General features: G+C 43.9%; 3 protein-coding genes across 5 annotated transcripts in view; 1 reads left to right on the top strand and 2 right to left on the bottom strand.

The window, feature by feature from the left end:
* The window catches only part of XRCC5 (X-ray repair cross complementing 5), an 83,999-nt gene extending 78,474 nt beyond the window's left edge, over positions 1–5,525 (bottom strand). Inside the window, exons 1-2 of the mRNA XM_019638196.1 lie at positions 5,416–5,525; positions 2,035–2,148 (exon numbers count right to left, since the gene is read on the bottom strand). Coding sequence (XP_019493741.1) covers positions 2,035–2,148; positions 5,416–5,436 — 135 coding nt within the window. The 5' untranslated portion in view covers positions 5,437–5,525. The remainder of the gene's footprint in view (positions 1–2,034; positions 2,149–5,415) is intronic.
* Positions 5,526–7,637: 2,112 nt separating this feature from the next.
* Positions 7,638–20,818, bottom strand: TMEM169 (transmembrane protein 169). 3 transcript variants are annotated; one of them, XM_019638172.1, is made up of 3 exons: positions 20,725–20,818; positions 12,711–13,074; positions 7,638–10,037 (listed from the first exon to the last, which is right to left on the bottom strand). In XM_019638172.1, the coding sequence occupies exons 2-3, from the start codon at positions 12,979–12,981 to the stop codon at positions 9,415–9,417; spliced, it is 894 nt and encodes a 297-aa protein (XP_019493717.1). In that variant the 5' UTR covers positions 12,982–13,074; positions 20,725–20,818; the 3' UTR covers positions 7,638–9,414. The 3 variants fall into 3 exon arrangements, with proteins under 3 accessions (XP_019493717.1, XP_019493718.1, XP_019493719.1); XM_019638173.1 differs by having other exon boundaries at positions 12,711–13,105; positions 20,725–20,817; XM_019638174.1 differs by having other exon boundaries at positions 20,729–20,814.
* A 73-nt stretch (positions 20,819–20,891) lies between these two features.
* PECR (peroxisomal trans-2-enoyl-CoA reductase) overlaps positions 20,892–24,415 on the top strand; it is a 42,125-nt gene continuing 38,601 nt past the window's right edge. Inside the window, exon 1 of the mRNA XM_019638195.1 lies at positions 20,892–21,098. Coding sequence (XP_019493740.1) covers positions 20,975–21,098 — 124 coding nt within the window. The 5' untranslated portion in view covers positions 20,892–20,974. The remainder of the gene's footprint in view (positions 21,099–24,415) is intronic.

The raw sequence follows: 24,415 nt of genomic DNA, 5'->3' as shown, positions 1-24,415 counted from the left end.
GTAAGGAGAGGGAAGGACATTTTGAGTGCTGCATGAGACTGGCAGCAGGCTTTGCCTCCCAGCCTTCCACGGAGGGAGAAGAGGCAAAGAGAAAAACTGAAAGCACCATTTCCTTAAAAAAATATATGTATGTGTGTTTGTGTGTGTGTGTGTGTGTGTGTATATATGTATATATATATATATATACAGACATACATACATAAAAATAAAAAATTCAGGGATGCCAAAAAAATGTATACAAGTGGACACTTTGGTGAATGTTCCTCAAGCAGTCATTCACTGTAATCAGAAGTGTCTGGGGCCAGCCAAGTGGCACATTGGTTAAGAGCTGGCTTGGGATGCCAGCTCTGAGCAGCAGGGCCCAGGTTCAGATCCCACATGAGGGCCAGTGACACTGCCCTCCACAGCTAAGATGGTGAACAACAGCTCGACCTGGAGCTGGGCTGCCGTGAGTTGCCGGCAACAGCATAGGCTACAGCCCCTGCTGCAGTGGGCTGCCATAAGCTACCCTGTGTGGCCGGTGGCCAGCATGAGCGGCCAGCAGCTGGTGTGAGCTGCCAAGAGCCGCAGTGAGCGGCCGTCTAGAGGCTGGTGACCGATCTGCCTCACCGGGGAAGAGCGCAATGATGATACCAACTTGGGCCAGTGAAGCAATGTCTTCCACAACTAGACTGAAGAACAAAAGGACAGCAACTTGTCTGTTCCCCTTCCCCCAATTCTCCAATAAAACCTTTAAAAAAAAAAAAAAAGAAGTGTCTGGACACTGATGGGAACCACTGTGAGCACCTCTTGTAATTGCAGAAGTCAAATGTGACTTGTATGCATCTTTTGTTAATGGTATATATTGAGTTACAATTTTAATACAGTTTTCCTTTCTTAAAATGTGTATACATTTTTTGGCACCCTCTGTGTACACATACACACTCACACACACACTACACTGGGGCACAGCAGAACTGCTTGAACACAACCAATACAAATACTATAACCAAGAATGGGATTAGAGACATCCTCCTCTTTGACACATTAGATTCCAGGTCATCAGAATTTGTTAAAATCTAGGCTGACAGGTGGGAGGCAGTAGTGCCCAGTGGGAAGGGCAACACCCAGCAGAAAAAGCAGCCGTGTCCAGGAGCAGCAGTGCCCAGGGTATGAAGCAGAACTTCATGGACTTAGCAGCCCTACAAGGTACAAGGGGCAGAAATCAACAGAAGGCTATTTCGCCCCCTTTCCTCTTTGACTGTGAGATGGCCTGAGTGACTTGCTCGACTGATAGAAAACAGCAGAAATGACTTTCTGGGATTTCTAAAGCCACGTCATAAAGGGCCACATAGGTAGGTCTCAGAATATCCACTCTTGGGACATTCCCTCTTAGAACCAGCTACTACACTGTGAACATCCTAAAATACCTGGAGAAACCCCATGTAAGGGTTCTGATGGGCCACCCCAACTGCGTTCATAGCCACCAGAAGGCATAACTACCAGCCACAGGAGTGAGTCATCTTGGACATCTGGCCCAGTGGCTTTCAGATGGTTCAGTAGCCATCTGAGTGCACCTCAGAGGCCTCAAGAGAGAATCACACAACTGAGTCACTCAGTCATCCCAAAGAACCATGAGAGAAGATTATTTTTTAAATGTCATTTAAGACATTAAGTTTGGGGCTAGGATATTACCAGCAAAAGGTAACTGGAATAGGCACAACGTAGTTGAAGGGCTTGTTCAAGATCATGAGATTAGTAAATGACAGGGCAGAGCAAGGGTTCTAACCCAGGCCATCTGGTTCTAGAGACTGTACCTTTAAATATGACTTTACATTGCCTTTTGTTTCTGATGAAAAATGTAATATCCAGTGGAGGAGCCAAAAACAAGAGAGAAAAAAATATCAGGCTTGAATAGTAGTTGGAATTACATGGGAGTATATGTTAGAAAACGCCTCAGATTCCCCAAAACACTGGGGCTGTATCTTGCATTACTAAGTGAAAGCAACAAGCAGTTAGAACGAGTTACAAGCTCAAGGCCAATCTGAAACTCACCTGTCGCTGCACAAACATGGTCATCACCTTCTTTGCTAATTCAAATGGGGATTCTTCACCAGGAAAGGAGTTACTCATGGCAAAGCCCACATCCATACACAGCACAACAGCTGCCTGGAAACACAGTCCCAAAGAGTATTTGAGAAATATTAATAATAATTTAAAAAGAAAGAAAAAAAATATATGCTTTTTGCTTTTTTCACCCAAAGAACCTGTACTGGTATTTGAAGGATGTACAATAAAGAGAAATGTTCTATTAGAGAATATAGGTAAGACATATACATTTTCACTATGGAGAAACTTTAAATAGCCCTAATGTTTTCTAAAAGCTAGAAAGTATCTGCCAGGACATGAACATGCTCCAAGTAGCTGCTGCTCCTTTGGCCCCAGCCCAAGAATAAACCCATGAGAACAGCAGATCTGAAAACAACCTGCAAGTTAGAGCTAAGTCCAGCCCAGCTGAGCCCAAAATACATCAGATGACTGCAGGTGATCTGCTGACCCACAAGCATAAGAATAGATGCTTTTGTTGTAAGCCAGTGATTTGGGGTGTAGTTTTTTTATAAAACACTTTTGTGGCAATAGGTGACTACTATAACCTATATATGCTAAAATGATACACCCCAACAATTTGAATCAGTTTATAAGCTGGGGAACTAAAATGAAGACGAAGACACTAAATCTATTCCAGTAGGGAACAAAGACACATAAACAAGATTAGCACAATGTTCCATGACAGAGCTATGCAGTGGGCACTAAAAGCACACACAAGAGGGGCACCTACTCAAAACTGGACGAGAGATATAGGAGGCAGAAAAGGCTTCCTGGATGTGAAGCTTGGGTGAATCCCAAAGAATGATGAGCAGGAGTCAGTCATGTGAACAAGGGACATTACAGATAGAGGGCACCACATAAAGACATCTAATCATTACATAGCAAGGGGGACTAAGGAAATAGGGGAAACATAAACTAAAAGGGATACATGTAAAATTCTATATTTGGCATCCAAATTTAACTGAATATGAGTTGGAGGCGACCTGAACAAATAGCATCTAATAATGTCAGAGTGGATTCCGAGTCACCAGTACGACACGGCTACAGCACTACTATATTCCCCACAGCTATCTCATTCCACTCTCCAAAATATTTTAGTTGTATCAACAGTTTATTGAATTCAAATAAGAAAAAGAAAGTTCTTATGTTGAAAAAAAGACTAATTAGCAATCTGGAGACCTGAAGTCCAGTCTCATCTTTATTAGCAATTAGCTCTAAGTCCTTGGGAATGTCACTTAACCTCACTCCTAATTCATGGCGGCAGGAAGCAGTTGTTGGGCTACATGAGATCTAAGGTCTTTTCCAGAATTAACATTCGACACTTACAATCTCACCTGTGCTTTGTACTGATAAGACCACATTTGACAAACTGTGAGCAGTTCTGAGCACATCTTATGAGAAAGATTATTACAACTGAACATGAAATGAGGTTAGAGAAAGATCTGGAGAGCATGTGATGTGAAGAACGGTTTAAAAACAAATGGATATTTGAGCCAGATGTGAAGATTTAGGGGGACATAATAATTCCTCCCAAATATTTGACAGCTGTGTTATAAAAGGATTGGTCTGTGAGAGAGATAATAGGATTCACAGACAGAAGTTACAGGGAGATTGGTTTGCCTACATATAAGGAGGAAAAAGTAATATTTAGAAGTAATCAGTAAAAGAACCACAGTTTTCTGAAGCAGTGACCTCCTGACCGTAGAAATGTTTGAAAAACCTGGATGAGCTCCTATCAGGGAAATTACAGATGATTTCTAAATTTAGTTATATGTCAGGCAACACATGGAAAAGAAAGACTATTTAAGTTTTTCCCTAGTTTACAAAGAATTGAACATAATGCACTAACATTAAGAGATTTATGCAGTAAAGGTAGCATGTTTGGAGAAAAGGTGGTAATAACCTACAAAACTCCTCTGAGAACAAAACTTATATACCATAGTTTCAATGCCTTGGGCATAAGAATCTTAAAAAATTTAAGAGTCCCAAAATACGTTGCTGCATTTATTTAATACACATTCATAAAAACTACTTTTAAACCTGGAAACTCAGGTAACTCAGAGGACTAAAGGTCTTTTGCTAGGAATCAAGTATCCAAAAAAATGGCATCAAAGGGTTTCACAGTATAGAACTTCTTGTCTGGAAGCAGAATGGTCTATGCAATACTTCAAGTTCCTTTCTGACAACAGTAGGAAAACCAGGAAAGAGAAACTGGGCAACACAGTAACTCAGTTCATTTATAACCAAAGCAACATAGGCTGGTCGAAATTTGCTGCAGGTCCACTTGCCATAAACAGCTGCTCCATTCAAGCTGCAAAATTTCCAACAGCTGAAAGAGGAGGTACAAGGGAGGTGAGTGGCAACATATGTTCTTAATCATTTTAATCAGCATTTCCCCGAGGGGAATTGAGGGGGCTAGGGATCAGGTGCTCAAACTCCTATCTTGTTTATCTGTGTATCAGAAGTCTAATAAAGGGCCTAGCCTTTGGATGAATGGATGGGTGGCCAGCTCCCTGGAACATACCTCCCTCTAGTGACCCTTCCAGGCAAATACCACTCTCCATTTATATTGAAGACATCATTGAAAAAAATCATTGTAATATCTGCTATTAACCTCGGGCACTGAGACTCATAGATTCCCAGAAATTCTCCAGGGCTCTGAAACCAGACAGCCTGGGTTCAAATGCGAGTTTCACCTGTGGAGTGGGTGACCTTGGGCTAATCACATTTTTCATGCCTGGGTTTTCTCACCTGTAAACTGAGAATAATAGTTTTCACTCCATGGGTTCGGTGTGAAGATTAAATGGGATAGGAATAAAACGTTTATATCTGTGCCTCACACAGACTAAGCTTTCAATAAATGCGAAATATTAGATTACTATGGAGGTAATAATATGATGCTTTACATTTCAAGTTATTTTACGCAGTCCCTCTTTGAAGTTTCATAAATCGGAGTAGGTGCTTACCATGGCTAATTTCAATTCTCATAGATTTTTTAAAAACCCAGCAGAAGTAACGGAGGAGGTGAGGTTAGGGGGTGGACTGAGACTGAGACGTAGAGAGGGGAGGCTGACGGGGTAGGGAGGTGGGATGAGGAGGGGGTGATGAAGAGCAGGCCAGGCTCAAATTCAGGTTTTAGAACTACAAAGTCCCAGTTTTTCCCACGGCGCATCCCTTGGTACCGGCCCTACTGATCCAGCTCATGGCCCACCATAATTTCCTCTCTTTCCTCACTCCTCGGCACCGCCGTGATCCCATGATTCCTGCTTCAGAACCACCCTCTCCACCCCCGGCACGGGAAAGTTCCAAACCCCTAGCTCTCTCTACCTTATTCCCTGACCGCGCCATGCTGTCAATCCGTAGGCGCCTTGGTCTCCTCTTCCGGGCGGGAACCTGCAGCGCCGCAAGTCAGTTCCGGCGCACTCGGAGCCGGAGCATCGTAGGAAGAGCCACTTCCCGCGAAACCCGGAAGGGGCGGGGAAACTGTGCGCCGATGCTGTGAGCATGCGCAGATTCTCTGCGTTCCGTGCTGGTGTGCCGGAGTATGTTGTCTCTGAGCTGTCCAAGTCTCTGGAACTCGATAAGTACAGATCACTTCTCTTAAAGATTCACTTCCCATTTCTGTCGTTAAGAATAACATCTAGACTCTGTTTTGAGCCGAGCTCCAGCATTAGATTTCCTTGAGTATGAGTATGGATCCAGGAAGTCAATTTCTCTAAAAGTCTGTTTCTTCTATTGATAAAAAGAGAGATAATGAAAGACTCCACAGATGCGAGGACTTTGGGGCCAACCCCTGAAGGAAGAGTCGTTTTTCAGGCAATCAAAAGTGGGAAAGGCATTCTTTGCAAAGGAAATGGAATGTGCAAAGGTGGAGGCTTCAAATAGCATCTGCCAATCGATGGGAGTGGCACTAGCTTTTAAGGGAGGAAGTGAGGTTTAATTCAGAAGACAAATCTGAGGAGTTGGTCTAGAAGTGGCTGCTATCAATCACAGTGCCTGACATGCTCACCACCCTCTTTCGTTGGAAACTGCCCAGCCTTCAGCCCCTGCCCCTTTGAGGGCGACCTACCCAAGCTGAACCTTGTACAGAAACAGCTTTCTATCCTAAAAGACCCACAAGCTGACAGGTGAATGGACCTACAAAGTATCCAGCAACCTACAAAGCATCTGCAAACCTCTACCCAGACTGGAAAATTAAATCCGTCCAGATTCTCTTCCTCTTCAAAATTGAACATGGGAAAAGCAGACACTACAGCTGAAAAGATGGGGGGCGGGAGGGGGGCGGGCTGGAGGAAGGAGGGGCCTTGAGAGAGCCAAAGATAAATGCCCTGAAGCCAGGAGACTCAGACATTCGTTGACTGTGCTCCTGGCGTCCAGGAAGTTCAGGTTTTTTATTCAAACTCAAGTTGTTCTTTTAAAACTCAATATTATTTTCCTAAAAAAATTCTTATGATACATAAGTAGAATCACTGGTGACTCACCATGGTGAAGGAAGTTTGCGTGGTTTATGTCCATAATTGTATCTTCTATGTAGCCTCTCCTTTTCTTTCTCCTCCTCTCTCTTTTCTTTTTTCTCTCCTCCTTCCCCTCTCTCTGTCTCACACCCACACACCCTCCAGTACAGGCTTGTTTCCTGGGAAAAATAAAAGAGATTCTGTAAAGTACCTGTGTTTGTTTCTCAGCCATTCTTAGACAAGTCTTTAGAATCATCCGCTTTCAGGCAGCTAGGCAGTCATGGTGCTGAGAACGGATATGGACTTGAAGCACCACTTCCACTATCGAAAGGCCTCCATTCATCAAGGGTGAAGAGGGGAACATTATTAATGTGACAGTGTGTATGGCTACTCCCTCTTCCTCCCCAACAAAAGGATTCTAGCTTTGTTGGTTTCATTTCTCCCTGTCAGTTCAGGATCTGTTTTGATTTGTATGATACAGGGGTGGAAAGAGGGAGAACAAGAGGTTGATGGGCTATGGCTAGTAGAGGAAAAAGGGCATTTGAGGACAGAGGGAGATATGCATGGGAGCCATGGTCACATATGAAGGACATGGATGGGGTGAGAAAATGATATTGTTACCTGGGTTCCCACCATGAGCCATAACTCACAGTTAACTTCTTCTTCCTCTAGTCTTAGGCTTTTACATACCTCTATTAGAGCCCTTTTGAAATGGATTGTTTATAAGCCTATTTCTTCCACTAGGTGGTAAGTCCTACTAGGGTGAGGACCATATCAATTTCATTTAGGTGTCCCTTGGGCCTCACCCTCACCTTGTCCTAATTTTGACTGGTTTTGGTCGTGGCCATTGATTTCCCTAAACCCAGAAAAATGTGACAAAAGTGGTTGCAACTTCCTAATGTAGGTTTAAGTAAAGAAGACTGTGGAAACAGTCCACCTAAATGGAATCCCCATAAGTGGTACATGGAAAAAATCAAGACATAAGGATCCAGATTAAGATCATTATATGTAGCTAGGATGGCCACCACAATTACCCTTCTTCTGAAAACTGTAGCACTCAAAGCAGTTTGGGAGAAGCTCAAAGACAAAATGAACAAATGTTAATTCGACTTTATTTTTATTTTTTTTGTTTACATTGCAATTGTTTATATCTCTGCAAAAGCACCAGAGAGCACCAGGATCATCTTCAAAACTGCTGGGCAGAGTTTTGTTTTGGTCAAACTAATAACAATTGTTTTTTTCAAAGTGTGGGGTTCTTCTGAAGATGGAGTTTAGCACCATACATTAGGCAAATGTCCCTGGCCTTCTATGGGAGAGCATTTCTTTCAACAACTTCTTCCTGCGACATGAAAAAGAAATGAGTACCAGCTATTCTTATACGGACCCAAACCTCCAAATTCTGCTTGACCTGTTAGGATTCAGCTTTTTAAAAAGTTAGAAATATCCCTCAGGAATGAATTTAAAAAAAAAAGATAGTTCAGAATCTATTAGTCTGTGTTCATCTGGTTTACAACCCCTGGTGGCTAGGAAGACACAAGCGTCTCAGCATACCAAAAATTGTTGGTTGTTAGATTCCAGAAAGGTTTGAGCAAATGAGGCTCTGCCAAACAACAGAGAGCTAACTCTGTCTTCTTCAAGCTTAGGGCTACCAACCCCTGTTGGGGGTGGGGGTGGATAGTTTGGCAAATGCAATCCCTCCCTTCACAGTCTTTAATCTGTAGATTAATTACCACCACCCCTCCCGCCTTCACTACTAGGGTAAAAGTTATGCTACTATTAGATAGTTGTACTCAACTGTTTACTCTTCCTTTCTAAAAAACCCTGAAACCACATGACACTACAGGCATTTAATTGCAAGGTACATGAGTTGCTAATATCTATGTCTAGCATATACATAGTATATATAGCTAGTATCTATATATAAAAAGATTCAGGCATAAATAAATAAATAAATCTATATTAGTTTAGAATCTGAATGTATTTAAATAATTACTGAGATTCTTACTTGCCTACCAAAATAGCCATTCTTCCCTTTTCTTTTAAATGAATATAACCCCAATATTTAGCCTAGCATATAACTGCCTAGTCAAAATACTACATTTCCCAGCCTCTTTTGCTTGCAAGGTCACGTGACTAAAGTCTGGCCAATGAGATATGAGTGTTTGAGTGGGCCTTCTGGGAAGTCTCCTTGACCACAGAGTGTGCTCTTCTTTGCCCCTTCCTCTATTCTGCCAGAAACATGGGTGTAATGGCTGCAGATGTAGTCAGCACTGCAGTGTTGAGGACCACATCTCACTAATGATAGGGGAGTAAAAGAAGTCTGGTTCTAATGACTCCATCGGGTCCCGTGATGGTCTGCCGTCAGGCTTCTTCTATACAAGAAAAAAATAAACTTCTATTTTGGAATGTTAATTATATGCAGCTAAATAAAACTCTAAGTGATACACCCAAATCTTTACATTCTGCTACCCTTTGGTAGCCCTGCCTCCTGAATGTTTCACTCCATCCCTATCTACCAGTGGACTTGGTCTCTTCAGAGCCGCCTTATTCTCCCTGTCACATTTAATCACATACTCCTCTGGGTTCCAGGCACCAGTAAAATCTTCAAGCCCCTGTACTGACACGTAACCGAGCTCCCTAGTCCCAGTCATTTGAGGGCAGGAACTGAAGAGCTTGTCCATGGGATGAACTGCTTTCACATAAATTGCTTTTCTGTTCCCTGCCCTCCTGGAATCATTAAGATGGCAGGGCAGATCAGTGTGGGCTAGGATTTTCTAGAACTGTGTGTGGGGGGGGGATAATTTCAAGAAAGAATCTTCTGAAATTGGAGGAGATACAGGCTATTAGGACCAGGAAGTAAGGTGCTGGGAGTTTAGACAGTAGAAGTTTCTACTTCCTGGGTGGGGTCCTTGTTGGAGAGATTGCCTGAAATATTGTCAGATTCAAGCAACTCCACGATGCTATAGGGGGAGCAGTCCTCCAGACCCAGCTTGCTGCAGAGCCAGCCACAGAAGCCTTTCTCCATGTCCCGGGCAGCTTGCCACCATGCGCCCCAGGACCACGAGAGCTGGACCACAGCAGCATAGAGGCCCAGGGAAGAGGCCATGGTCATGATGAGCACTGGATAGAAGAGAATGAGGCAGGGGCAACATGAGATCTTGTGCCAGAAGGTCCTTTCCTCATTGTACACGAGGAAAATGTTGTACCAGGTGATAGTGCCATAGTAAAAGGAGACAATGAAAGATAGGAGAAAAACCACAGGCAGGCAGATGAGTGTCCAGAGGACCACATGGGGCCCCCGGTCAGCCGCCATCTGGCAGGCCTTCCTGCCTTCAGATGTAGTTTCCTTCAGCGACTCTTTAGGCTTGGTCAACTCCTGAAGTTCCTTCTCCGTCAGTGTGACGTGGATGTCCACCATCTGACCCTTTTTCTTCCCTCGCGTGATGGTCCCAGTTAATGTGACATAGCGGCTGTCCAAAGGCATGTTCCACATACCTGCAGGGCATAAAGAGGTGAAGTCAAGATCAGAAGGGTGGACATTTCATCACACTGTTGTGTCCCAAGGCTGGGGCTGATGACAAGTGTCCACTTTTATAGCATCTAGCATGGTACCGGCGTCAGTGATTCCATGATGGACTGAACAGGTATCCCTCAGAAGGGTGACCACTGGTGTTATCATTCCCACATTGAACTCTCCATCCGCACTGATAGAATTATGAAGCAGGTTAAACTTGTTTTTCACATTCTCTCTACTTTTCTGGGCCTCAATCTTGTCACAATCTCTGTGATATGGAGGGGTGTGAGGAACTATACTGCAGACACCACTCTATAGTGATCTTATTTCTAGTTTACAAGTGTTGGGAAAATATTGCTAATGGGTATCAGCTACTATGTATGAAGGTTGTATTATGTGTGTATTATACTGATGGGCAGCCCAGCCCCCTTCCCTTCTCATTCCTATCTCTATGTTTCTCTGAAAGGGGGTCTCCTCACATGCCTATGGATGTCCCAGCCCTTATATCCAATCTCTATATACACACTCACCACCACCACCACCACCAGGCATCCTTTGGACACTCTGGGAGTGAGGCTGGAGATACTAAAACAGGGAAGTCTGTGGTTCTTGGTATGTAAAATGTAGTCTAGAAGTGGAGGGAATGGGGAGAGTACAGGCTTTAAGTTGGCATGTCCCCCATGCCCTGTTGGACTCCTTGCCCCATGGCTGGAAGGGGGATAGAATGGAGCCCCCTAAAGAGTGGGGCCCAGGGGGTGGCCGGGTGGCTCAGTTGGTTAGAGTGCATGCTCTGAACAACAAGGTCGCCGGTTCAGTTCCCATATGGGCCAGTGAGCTGCGCCCTCCGCAACTAGATTGAAGACAATGACTTGAGCTGAGCTGCCACTGAGCTGCCGGTGGGTGGACAGATGACTCAGTTGGTTAGAGCGCATGCTCTTAACAACAAGGTTGCCAGTTCGATTCCCGCATGGGATAGTGGGCTGCACCCCTGGCAACTAGAGTGAAAATGGTGATGGACTTGGAGCTGAGCTGCATCATCCACAACAACTAAGACTGAAGGACAACAACTTGGCTTGGAGCTGATGTGTCCTGGAACAAACACAGTTACCCAATAAAAAAAAAAAAAAAGCAGAGCCCAGGATAGTGGCAGGGACTTTGGCCAGGTAGAAGAGTTGTACTGTTTCCCTAGAACCTAATGGTTTCACAGTCTCCCATCATCTCAGTAAATGACACCACCATCTATCCTCTCTTGTTCTATCAAAAGCCCAGGAGTCACTCTTGACTCCTCTCTTTCCTCACTCTTTACCTCTGATCCATCAGCAAGTTCCAGATTACACTCTGAATCCAGCCTCTCTTCTCCAGCTGTCTTTCCTGCTGTCACCCAGTCCAGCCTTCTACATTAGTTCTATTGTGGTTGCATTGAGACAGCAGTCTCTCATCAGCTTCCACTCGTACCCTCCTAATCCATTCTTTATAGAGAAGCCAGGGTGACTGTTTCAAAATATAAACGAGACGATGTCTCTCCTTTGCTTAAAAGTCTTCCATTGATTTCCCCTTGCACTTATAACAAATCCCACACTGTTATCCCACATGATCTGGTCCCCGCCTACCTTTCTGACCTCCTCTCCCCATCCCTTGTTCTCCATACTCCCTAACAGAAATAACTCCATTCCAGACACGGGCAATGGTGCTCCCACCATAGGGTCTTTGCTGCCCTCCCTCATCTAAAAGCTCTGCCCAAGACCTTTTCATGGCTGGCTCCTTCATGTCATTCAGATCAGCTCCAGCTTCACGTCCTCAGAGAGGCCTTGCACAGCCATGCGTCTCGCCTCCACACTTCCCAGCATTTACTCATCTTCCCATCACTGTGGTTTACTGTCTTGGGAACTCGAACCACTGCCTAAAATTATATTTCATTTGGCTGACTTGTTCACTGCCTGTCTTCCCCTGACCGTCCGAGAGCAGGGACGTTGCTTGTTCACTGTGGGCATATGTCTTGGAGATAGGTCCATCTACACAAAGAGACTGACCTCATCCATCTCTTGCTACACAGACACTCCACAGCTTCATTAGCAGCAAAAAAATTCTAATACACACTTCCTTATGCACATGGGGGTAAGTTTCATGGGGTATATAATGAGAATTTCCAGGACATAGGGTGTGCATACTTTGAATTCTGAATTTAGTAAATATTGACAAATTGCCCTACAAAGTGGTAAAGCAGATTCTACTTCCATACTTGAGGTGTGTGAGCATACCTCCATTTCCTCACATTGATGTTATATTTTACCCAATCTTTGGCCATCCTAAATGTGAAGGAATACTATAACTCATTGTTATAATTTGCATTTTCTTAATCATTATGAAAGTCGACTATTATTGTTTCTTTATCTTATGTGTATTAAATAATTGTGTTCCTAATTTTTGTGTATAAATTGGTCTCTTCCATTACACTAGGAGCTCCAAAAGGGTGGAGACCGCCTCATTATCACCTAGAGGAGAACATAATAAATACTCAATAAGTGAAGGCTGCAACACTGTGAGAAGAAATGTGTCAACAAGAAGAGATAGGTCAATGAGCAAATGCCTGTCTTCCGGAGGATCCTCATTTGGTTTCCTTCCCGTTGCTTAAAGCAAGGGGCCCAGAGACTTACCATCATCAGCAGGATAGTCTAGGAAATCGTCCCCTTCCTCCTCTTTAGGCTGCTCTCCACCTTCTGATTCCCCAGTCTCCTCATCCATTTTCTCATTCTCTGACCGGTAAATGATGACCGATTCTGGACGGGACTCCTTCTTCCTCTTTTTCCTGCGACCCATTGTGGATTCCCCATCCAGGGCCAGGGCAGCAGCCACCGCCTTCCTCAGAGAGCCCTGATGGGGGCTTGGGAGCTGGCCCTGGCCTTCCACTGGTGACGGCGCTTCCATTCTAATCCTCACGTCTAGCTACTCCTTGAGAAGAGTCCGATTTGTTTGAGCAAATTTATAGTCCACAATCCCAGAGCTTCTTCCTGGATGGAACTATGAAAAGATATTCCAACGATGAGTTCAACTTGAAAGATAGGAAAGCAAAGCCATCAACGGGGGGTGGGGGGGGCGAATAGAGCGATATGGAAAGGGGTTTGAGAAATGATCCTCAACTGGGCAGAAGTCACCATCTCCCTTTATTTCTCAGAACACTTGATTTTGGAGTACTGCAGAAATATTTTCACAAGAAGGGATTGTTGTGAATAAAATTCTATGTGTTGCAATATTTGTGTCATGTATGCAAACATATAATATTATGCAAACCCCATCAGCCTAGCTGGGGGAATGCCAAGTATAAGGAAATTGGATGGGGAAGCCTTACAGACACATGGGGGGTCAAGAACCATTCTTACTCCCACCACAGATGAAGATTCAGATGGCTGGGACCAGTTCTCCGGGCTTCTGGCTATTGAGTCATACATTACAACTACATTCAAATGGATGAATGCAACTTTCAGCGAGCCACCCAACGATGGCACAACTTTCCCGACCACGTCTGTCCTAGTATTCTATAAAGAGCACCTGTCTCTTGATGTCATGTTGGCCCAACATCCCAAAAAGTTCTCACATGCTGGGAGACCAGTGGAGAGTACACACACTTTTCACTCTTAACACCGTTTCTCCTCTTTTTGTTCTCCAGGTAAAGAGAGGTGGCGAGAGAGGAGAGGGTTATAAATTTTGGAAATCAGGAACTCTCTTACACTTCCTTATCTCCAGTGGGAAGACCCCCCAGGGCTGGACAAGTAATAGATACTTAGTGTGTACTTGTTGACTTGATAGGACAGAGCAGAAAGGAAAATGCTTATTCAAAAATAAGACATGAACAACTGCTAAGAGAGGAAGGCTTAATTATCTTCCCCATTTTTATATACTTTGTTAAGCTGGTAGTATTTTATCTGAGAAACAGGCTCTGAACATTTCTCCTTTCTTTTAGAGTCCATAAGACAGAGAGTAAAAAGAATACCCCAGTTTTCGATACTTTAATCTATAGAATTAAGAGAAGAGACAGGACTTTGCTCTTTTATCTGGCGGCTGGGCTTCACCCATCTTCCACCTTCACTCCCAGTCTACAGGTTATCAATGGATGCGATGCTGTGCAGTGTCACCTCAATAAACCATTAGCTCTGGATTTTCAGCCATCCTAAGGGGGAAAATAGGTTATAAAGAACTTGCTCAGACTCTAGAATTCATGCTTAAAATAACTGGTTTTAAGCCATTCTTGAAGGACACTTCCCGTATAATTCTTGAATGTATTCACTATTTTTTCCCATCTCCATTGTTACCACTCTGGTCCAAGAGACCATCTTCTCTTATCTCTGGTTCTAAAAACTGCCCCTTATCTTCTGGCTCCTACTCTTGCTGTCTTGCAATCAATTCTCAGCAGTTAGAAAAATATTTGGAAAACATTAATAAACCTATGCCATTTGCTGCTTAAAACCCTCCAGTGACTTCCCCCCAGTTAAAAAATGAAACCCAAATTCTTTGTGGCTGAAAGACCTATACGACCTGTCCCCTTCCCACCCTGCCATCCTATGCTTTACCACCATTCTCACGTATGCCTCCTGTGCTCCAGCCACGCTGGCTGTCTGTGTATTCCTCAAGAGCACCAAATGCTTTTCCCCTTGAGGCCTTCTTAAATGCTGTCTGCCTTGGCTGGTGTGTTGCTCCAGCCCCACCCCTTCCCATGGTCACAGCCTTTGTATCCCCCAAGTCTCAGTTCAAATATCACCACCTCCTCTAAAGCCTTCCTGTCACCAAACCTAAAACAAGCTCCCTTCCCTGCCTTTCATTATTCTTTATCATAACAGCCATATATATTGATATAACATAACAGTCTTATATGCTGATATAAAACTTATCCATGTTTGTAATTAAGCTTTATTTGTTATTTTACTTATTTATTGTCTATCTTTTCTACTGGACTATAAGCTCTACAAAGCAGTACCATACAAGGAGACCAACAAGTAAGTGGTCAATAAAATATTTTTAAGTGACTGTATTAATGATTTGGGAGCGGGGGTGTGAAGCAGTAGCAATTAAGGATTAGCCTGATTTTGTCAAAGACTGAAACTGAAGAAAAGTTTAATAACAGACACATTAATAAGCTCCTTTATGCTTACTAAGCTCATTTATGACACAACTGCTAGGTGCGCCTCCTGTATCTTTTTTCTTCTTCTTTAATCATGGAGGTTTTTTAGCTGGTCCTATGACTTCTCTGGTAAAGAAAACATTTTCCAACATCTCTTGCCGCTAAGTGTAATCATTATTATTAATCTTTGGCGAATGGGATGTGAGTAGATGTGATGTGTGCAACTTCCACATCTGTACCTCTCCGTCCTCTTTTTACCTTCGTGCGGGCTGGAATGTGAACTTGAGCCACCTTCAAGGGCAGGTGAGGCAAAGGGCAAAATGCTAGGGATGGCAGAGAAATGAGAAAGAAGGAATAAGAGCCATCTTCACAGTCATAAATCCTCTTCCTCTGGACTGTAATATGAGGAAAAAAATAAATATTTTGTTTTAATCCAGGGTTATTTTGGTCTCTTAAGGCAGCCATACAGAAATCTTATCCAATTCACTGGGATTGTTGTCCAAGGTTATTTTATATCCCAACCCCTCTGACCTTAAGTGTTCCAGTTCATCAGTTCTGGGGTATAAGCAGATCTTGATATGCATCTCAGAGATAGAGCATAAAATGGCATCCTCCCTGACAATGGGTGATTCAAGTAGTTTTCATTCTCCTGGGTGAGCCAGGAATTCTGAAATTCAGCTGTCCAGTACAAAGGATAACATGGATGCTGGCTCAAGCCCCACCAGAAACTCACTGGAAAGCTCAATATTCTATATGATACTGTTAAGGACTATTTGTGACCCTGCAAAATTCATATGTTAAAATCTTAACCCCTAATGTGGTGATATTAAGAGGTGGGGTCCCTGGGATTAAGTTATGAGAGAGCAGAATTCACTAATGAGACTGGTGCTCTTATTCAAGAGAGCCCAGGGAGCTTTCTTTCCCTTTATGCCCTGTGAGGTCACAGCAAGAAGCCAGCCAGGAAGATGCCTATTAACCAGGCTCTCACCGGACACTGGATCTGCCTGCATTTTGACCTTGGACTTTCCAGCCTGAAGATTGTGAGAGGGGGAAAAAAGTTTGTTATTTAAGCCACCAAGTACATGGTATTTTTGTTATAGCAGCCTGGACAGACTAAGACAGACTATTCTGTGCTCCCCCAAAAGGGAGTTTTATTAAAAAACAACAACCAACCAACCAACCAAACAAAAAACAGCTCTTGGACATTCAGTAAAAACCCAAAGACTTAGAACACCACAAAATGAGTACACCTACCTAGCTATAGTACCTTTGTAGGGCTGAGTCATTAGCAGGCAGTCTGGGCACTACTCCCTGTTGGCCAGTTCCTATTCAATCAGTCACTCAGTCACTAACCTTCACCCCACCTGACAGTGGTGGTTCACAGACCTCTCACCATGAGGCAAGGTTTCGGTGGAGTTTACTCACAATTCTCTGCTCCCAGGTGGTCACTGGAGAAGACCTGCTCCAGTGCCTTCTCCAAACCTATATAGATACTCAGCAGAACTGTGAACTTGGTGGATGAAGAAGCCAGGAAGCCCTGAAGCCTCTGACCGTATGTTCATTGCAGGGACACAGGTAACATACATGGATGAACCAAGGCTGAAAAAAAAGCTAATAAGTATCAATGACACCAAGCCTTAGCTTGGTGGACACAACAAGGAGTCCTGGGGGCTATGGTAAATATCGGGTTGTTGGAAAAGTCATGACGCAGTTTTGCAATGAAAAACAGAAAAAATACGTCATGATTTTTCCAACAACCCAATACAAGAGCTCAGGTCTCATCTGAAATAGGAAGTTGCCGTTCCCCTCTCTTCCACCTACCACGCCAACTCTGTTCAGCCAACTGCTTTCATAGAGATATGCAAGCCCATTTCGTATGGGTTGTCTGACATTCCATGTGAAAATTCCTGATTTTAATTGTTGCAATTAGCCCAAATTTAAATACATTATCAAGTGGACAACCAACCAAAAGAAAACACACGTGGGCTGCCTTTGCCATCTCCGGCTTATACCGCTTCCAAATCAGGGTGGCCTGCTCCATTGGTTAAAGAACCATCAGGAGTTGACATTTTGCACTCTTTCCCATATAGACACATCTCCCTCTTCCAAGAAAATGAACTGGGCTGGGAGGGTGGAGAATCTTCATTTTCAAGTTAATTTACCACTGCTCCAGTGAACTGTGCCTTGCTCCAGCCCTGCTCTTCTTTTTTTTTTTTTTTTTTTNAATATTAATGATTTATTGTTTCCATATTCCCCTATATAGGCCTTGCTAGAATTTTGACAATTATATTAATCTTTACAAAGAACCAGCTTTTTTTGTTACTTTTTCCTCCTTAGTTTTTACTTTTTTTTTTTTTTTTTAGCTGAGCCATCCTGCCACCTGTTGGTAGCTCAGCGGCTGCTCAGCTCGGGCCGGGACTCGAACCGCTGTTGCTCAGAGCTCAAACTCTTGAGCAAGCTCTTAACCAACTGAGCTACTCGGCTGGCCCTCAGCCCTGCTATTCTTTTACTTCTTCTCTAATTCCTGTATCTGTCACCCAAAGGGCCACATATCACCTCTTTCTGGAATAGCCAGGCTCTCCCAATAGCATCTTGATTTACCACCGTTAGATGTACTAGGCCACCGAGGCAATAAAAAGCTTATCATTTTACCACTGAAAATTACCATTAGCCCCCCTTAGGGAGACAGTCTCACCAATGTAAAAATGAAAGGGAATTTGGCTCAGACTGGCGGCAAGTGATTGGAAAAATGATGGAACAGCAACTTAAAACTCTCAGTTGCTGTGAATGGGCTGTGAGCAGTCAGGCTGCATCCTGTTCCTTTGTGGTCCTGTCAGCAGCATTTCTCTTGTCATTGCCAACCCGCCTGGTCCTGAAAGACTCTCACACTGAGGCAGGTTCATCACTCAGGGAAGACCTGACTCTCTACAGAGGAAATAGTTCCCGGCAGTGGCAGCGAGGGTAGCTGGTTACAAGAAGCTTGAATGTCTCCTTATCGTAAGATCTTATCTTCACTATTTGATCTTTTGTTTGCTTATTATCTTACCGCTCCCGGCACACATACCCTTTCCGCCTGCCACTCCTACTCCCAACATACATACACGCCAGAATATAAACTCTACATTTAGGGACACTTAAATGTCTTGTCCACTGCCTTGGGTCCCCCATGCCTAGAACAGTACCTGGCACATGGCAGGTGCTCAATGGATATTGGCTGAATATTGTGAACTGGTTAAGAGTCTGATTTATGTAAGCTGGCTCAGGACTGCTCTTACTTCAAGCCGGGGTGGGGCGACATGCCTCATTGACATTCCTTCGGCACCACCATTCTGTGACTCTGCATGTTGAGACTCCCACAGGCCCCTGTCAATTTGAGCCAGCAGCTGCTTTGCAGAGGGGAGACATGAAGTCACCAGGCAGAAGGGTGGGGGAGGGGTGGGAAGCTGGGTGAGCAGCACGAGCAACTCAGAAGATGATGAGAGCTGGTGCTAATGGGGCATGACGGGATGGGTGTGTGGATGGATCACGGCCATGATGATGCTGTTTTCGCCAGGACAAAGGGAACAGTGGTGCACAGTGCAGGGAAGAGCAGCATTTGATGCAGCCACATCACATGTGAAGCAATCAGTGCATCTGGAGTGTTTGTCCGAAGAAGAGTTAAAATCTGGAAACAAAGAGCTGCCAAGAGACAGAGCAACTGCAGTGCCTCCTCCAGGCCTTAGGGGGTTCTCAGACTTTTCAACCCTGACTGAGGTCAGAGGCAGAGGCAAAGAGGGCTTGCCTCTTTATCTTTAACAAAGGGTCTCTTAAAAAGACCCCATCTCTCCTCTTAATTGCAGGTTCTCTCTGGACTGTGAAGAGTAGCTTTTCCAGTTGCTCATACTGCACCTTCCTTGCTACTGAGGAATGGCTCCTTGTCATCCTCAGCAGTCACAACTGGCTTGAAGCCAGTCCCGTCACCTTTTCACTGGAGGACCACAGAGTCCCTCTCTCAGCCCTCTTAGCCACCACGCAGAGGCTGTGGGACAGCCAGACCCACATTCATCTGCCCTGGCAGAGCTCTGTGAATCCACAGGCCCAACCCAGTCACAAACCACATTCAGTTTTACCTTTCATAAATTATCTTTAAAAGAAATTTAAAGGGTTTGTTCCTCCCAAGAAAGAAAACCGGGAATTTTCTGGAATAAGAAACCCCTCAGAAACAAGTCAGTATTTCTCTTCCTGCTAACAAAAAAATATTTTGTCATTGGGATCAAAGCACCAGGAATCACATTTTTCTGCTACGGTCCTTTGAATTTTCCTATATAAATTTACTTCTTTGGTAATGCTGTAATTTTTGAAAATTTGGTCATAACTACATAACTGACTTCAGTAGTAGAAGTAATTGGTGCCTAGATAAACTATCTAGCAAATGGGAAGAGAAAAAGATTTCTTCCCTTTTTAAGGGGTATAGATGGGAATCTGTCAGCAACAAAGATTGAAGGGAGAGTGTTTCTTAAAGGAGTTCAAAGAAGGGCTGGAGGCACAGGCAAGAAGATGTCTGATTCTACTCTCAGCCAGACCCGTTTCCAATTCGCTTTGTGAATAACTAGGTGGTGGGCCCACCCAAAACCTGATGGCATTCCTTTGCTTTTAGATTATTTGACTACCCGGCAGGGAAAAATACAGTACTCTCTGGTAACAGACTTAGAGATCGCATCCTGCCTGGATTCTTAAGACCACAGCACCTGACATATCCCCTAGATCTGCAAAGTTCTTAGGCAGAGTCTCACCCAAGCCAGTCCAGGTGTAATCTCACTCTGGTGTGACAGCACAAGGCAAGGTGAGCAATAAAAAGGAAACTCTGAGAAATAGACCCTGTTACTGGGCACCCAAACACGGATGAGAAATTTCCCCCACCCTCAGCAGGCTCACTCCCCTGCATAAGGAATGAACTAGAGGATCAATTCTAGACAGACACCTACAGATGCATTCTTGCAGGAAGCATGTGCCCGTCAAGGAAAGATCCTTTTGCGGACTCAACGATGTATGCAGCCTGGCTGAAATGGGTCGGATCTCAAATCTGGTAAAGATTGCTTCTTCCCTTCATTCCTGAGAGGGCGTTGAGGCGCAGGTGGGCTGGGGTTTTAAAAAATCATTTATTATCTTGCTTCTGTGGATAACTGCAACGGTACCCTCCCCCCACCCCCCTCACTCCCATCCCCAGAGTGCCTTCCGGAGGACTAAAGGATCTGGAAGCCGGATTTGTTCCCCCCAAGCTAAGCCAACCCCTTTCCTTCCCAGCCAGCAGCACACAGCAGCTGGGGCCAGAGCATCGCCGGACGCGGATGGGCGCAGCAAGGCTCCCCAGCTGCAGCCTCTTTGCCCAAGGTGCCCTGGAGACTTAATTTTAATTAACCGTGAGAGCTATACCACTGGGGATTGAATTTTTCAAAATAGAGCACACTCCCGCTTTTTGTCTGCTTCCCTTTTGTCGCTCACCCCAAACGCCCCCATGGCATCGAAATTAAAAAAAAAAAAAAGAAACAAAAAAACGAACGAACGAGGAGTCTCACCTACACGTGCCAGGGACAGAGAATGGCAAAGGATGCGGACCGTCAGGAAACCGCCGCCGGGGAGCGGTCTTTCGCTTAGGATGGGCAGCTGCTGCGGCGGGCGGAGCCGGACGACGGGGCGGGGCGAGGCGAGGCTGGGCGGGGCCAGCGGTCACGTGGGCTCTTAGGCCTGCCCACCTCGAAGGCCTTTGGGACTCACGCGCGTAGACGACAGCTGGCTTTCTCTGCAGGCGGGCAGGCGTTCGCAACCATGGGCTGTTGTATCAAGGGCAAGAGCTCCTTGGCCGCCGGCTTGCTACAGAATCAAGTGGCCATCGTCACGGGCGGGGGCACGGGCATCGGAAAGGCCATCGTGACCGACCTCCTGCGTTTGGGTACGTGAGCAGGCCCCTGGGCCAGGGGTCCGTAGGCACCCAGGCTGGCGTTACCTGGGGTCGGGAGGCAGGGAGCACTAAGCGAGATTGGGAGTGTGTGGAGTTGCAGAGGTGTAGATGTGGGCGAAATTGAAACGGCGAGGGAGAGAGAAAAGAGTTCTTTGTAAGAAAGTGTGTGGAAGTGTTGGGTGATGAACCACCATTTGTGCCCCAGGTAGGGACCAGGGAGACCTGTGGAAACACGCTGTGGAATTAACCGTCGTTATGCACTGAAAGTTAATCCCTTCTGTAGATGGCCTAACGAGTGATTAGGACCCATGGGGAGACTGCATTCATTGACCTGTAAAGGCTGTAACACATTGAGAGGCTCCCATCATAGAATCTTTCATCATTATAATATTAACCATAACTTGAGTGGAAGTAGGTCTTTGTAAGCACATAAACAAGGCAAGAAACCACGAAGGGGACAATAGATAAAATTTTACCCATGTGAAGATGTATATTGTCATTGAATTAAAAAACAATAAAAGGATATTTTAAAGGCAAATGAAGAAAAACATTTGCAATATAGAACAAATGTATGCTATAAAGAGCTCTCACAAACAAAGAAGGAAAAGACCTAACACGCTGCTAGAAAAACGGGCTAGTGATATGGACCAGGCATAACAAATGAAGAATTAAAAATAGGCAGTAAAGGTATGAGAAAATGATCAACTTTATTGGCAATAAAATTCAAAATAATAATAAGATGCCATTATTTTTATAACAAAATTTGAAAACATAGAAGAAAAAGTATTAATGAGGGAATGCGAGAAGGCAGGCAAGTAATGTAAAGTATTGCAAACTTTCTAGAGGGCGATTTGAAAAAAAGGAACCCAAAATGTTAACAATATTCATGCTCTATGACCCAGTAATTCTTAGCTCAGGAATTTAAGGAGATAGAGACAATCACAAATTCGTGTAAAAGATAGTATTGAGTAGTGAAACATTGGAAATTAACTAAATATTCATTCTAAGCCTTAGGGAAATAGTTAAATCAATAACAATGAAAGATTATGTTGCTATTTAAGCATCTTGCTATTGAAGACTTTATGTAGAGAAATACAGACCTTATAATTGAAAAAAGTAGGATTCTAAAAAAATATAGCATTCTAATATTAATGAAAAATACAGTATATGTGCAGAAAAAGACTGGAAGGAAGTTTATAGCATTGTTAACAGCAACTACTTTTTCTGGAAGTGATTGGAATTATGAGGGGTTAAATTGTCTTTATTTTTCAATTTTTTGTGTGTGAACATGTAAGTTGCCTTTGTTTATCATTATGTTTCTAATGCCTGGCACATAGTATGAACTAATAAAAAAGTATGTTTCAGACAATGAAAATACATATCTTTTTAATAAGAAAAAAAGAAGGAAATGAACATTTCTTAATCTGGCCCTGGTGTAGCCTCATCACCTTTATTGCCCACTCCACTCAACACCAAACTCTATGCCCTTTCAGGAAAATCCATGAGAAAAATAGAATCAGTTATCATTTTATGTGAAGGTTAGATACTAGGCTTCATACTGATTTGTTGGATTCTGGTTCAACCTTGCATAACACTTTGTGGTTTTTCATACATTTGAACTTTCTTCCAATTTGCTAAGTTTGCACGGTCCAAATACTGCATGTCAGAACCAGGGCACAGTAGCAGACTTCATCTTTATTAGGACTGAATTAAACATTAGGACCATGTCTTATAATCTTTTGGAAGCCATGCATCCCTTTGAGATTGCAATGAAAAGGTGGAGTGCCTCTCTAAAAATATTTCATATTCTTTTTTTTTTTTTAATATTTCATATTCTTAGAAAACCCATACATATATAGTGCAGTTGTATTAGAAATTGATTTCCTTCAGTGAAATCATATACAAATAATTTGTACTATGACTTTCTAAGCTTTTTTTTTTTCCAATGCCAGAATTAATGGCTACTTTCTGACAATTGATATAAAAACCCAAGTAGGGCTAATAAAATCAAATAAAATGTTAGCCAGCTCTGTTGCCTGTGAGAAGTCAACTATGTTTTGGTGCGAATTACAAGTTGAATTTTCAGACGTGCTTTTAAAAATGCTGATCCTTGTGTTGTCTTACATAGCCAAATGATCTTGACGGTTCCTTTTTCCGAGAAGATGCTAAAAGCCCTCCTGAGAGTAGGCTATAGTGAACAGGATTGAAGCCCTCTTTGTTGGACAGATGCTGTTAGACAGGGAGTCCTGATTCCATCAAGGAATACCTAAGGTCATTCAAGTTGAATTCAAGTCAGTTCCTTTCCTGTGTCCTCAAGTTAATCACTCACTTTCTTTGACTATAGCAGAAGTTAGATACAGTGGTTAAAATGAAAGTAGGAAATGCAAGTGGAAATTGTGAGGCAACACAGCACTTTCTCTTGCCCTGGTAACTAGACTTGTTATGGTCTCAGCCTATCAAGAACCAATGTTGAGGTTGGACCGGTCTGACCCGGTATCTTTGTTGACTTCAGTCTTTTATTAGAGATAAAATAGAAACAGGTGGTAGAAAATAACAAGCGCTCCCTTAAGACTAAGGGAGAAATGCTTAGCCGAAGAGTTGTTTTTTAACTCAAGAGGAGCAAAACAGTTTCAAGGACTTTGGCTGAGCACACATTGTTTTCAGTGTGGTAAGCATCCAGCCTTTCTCAGTTGACCCTTAGTTGATGCTGAACTTTGGCTCAAGGCAGCAACCTTACAATCTTGGTTCTGGGGGGCCTATGCGGGGAAGTCCCTAACGTGTCCCTACAGACTGGCCTTTGTGGTTCTTATTATGATATCAAGATGCTCTTCAGTAATAGCCATCAGTGAACTTTGGGGGAAAAGAAAAGGTTTATTGCTTACAGAACCTGCAAATGACACAGCACACCTGGGACCTACAGAGTAAGGACGGGTAGAGAGAGAATATGGGGCCTGCTTTATTGGGGTCGAGGGTGAGGGCCCAAGATACACAGACTGACTTTTTTTTTTTTTTAAAGATTTTTTTTATTGCGGAATTGGGGCATGGGAATAGCGCTGGGGAATTGGGGGAAGAGGAACAGACACGTCGCTGTCCTTTTGTTCTTCAGTCTAGTTGTGGAGGACGTCGCTTCACTGGCCCAGGTTGGCACCATCATTGCGCTCTTCCCGAGCGAGGCAGATCAGTCACCGGCTTCTGGACGGCCGCTCACTGCGGCTGCTGGCTACACACGGTAGCCCATGGCAACCCACTGCCACAGGGGCTGCAGCCTATGCCGTAGGCATCGCCTCACGGCAGCCCAGCTCCAGGTT

This window comes from Hipposideros armiger, unplaced genomic scaffold, assembly GCF_001890085.2.
Source record: "Hipposideros armiger isolate ML-2016 unplaced genomic scaffold, ASM189008v1 scaffold_38, whole genome shotgun sequence".
NCBI lineage: Eukaryota > Metazoa > Chordata > Mammalia > Chiroptera > Hipposideridae > Hipposideros > Hipposideros armiger.
This window is presented reverse-complemented; position numbering and strand designations above follow the sequence as displayed.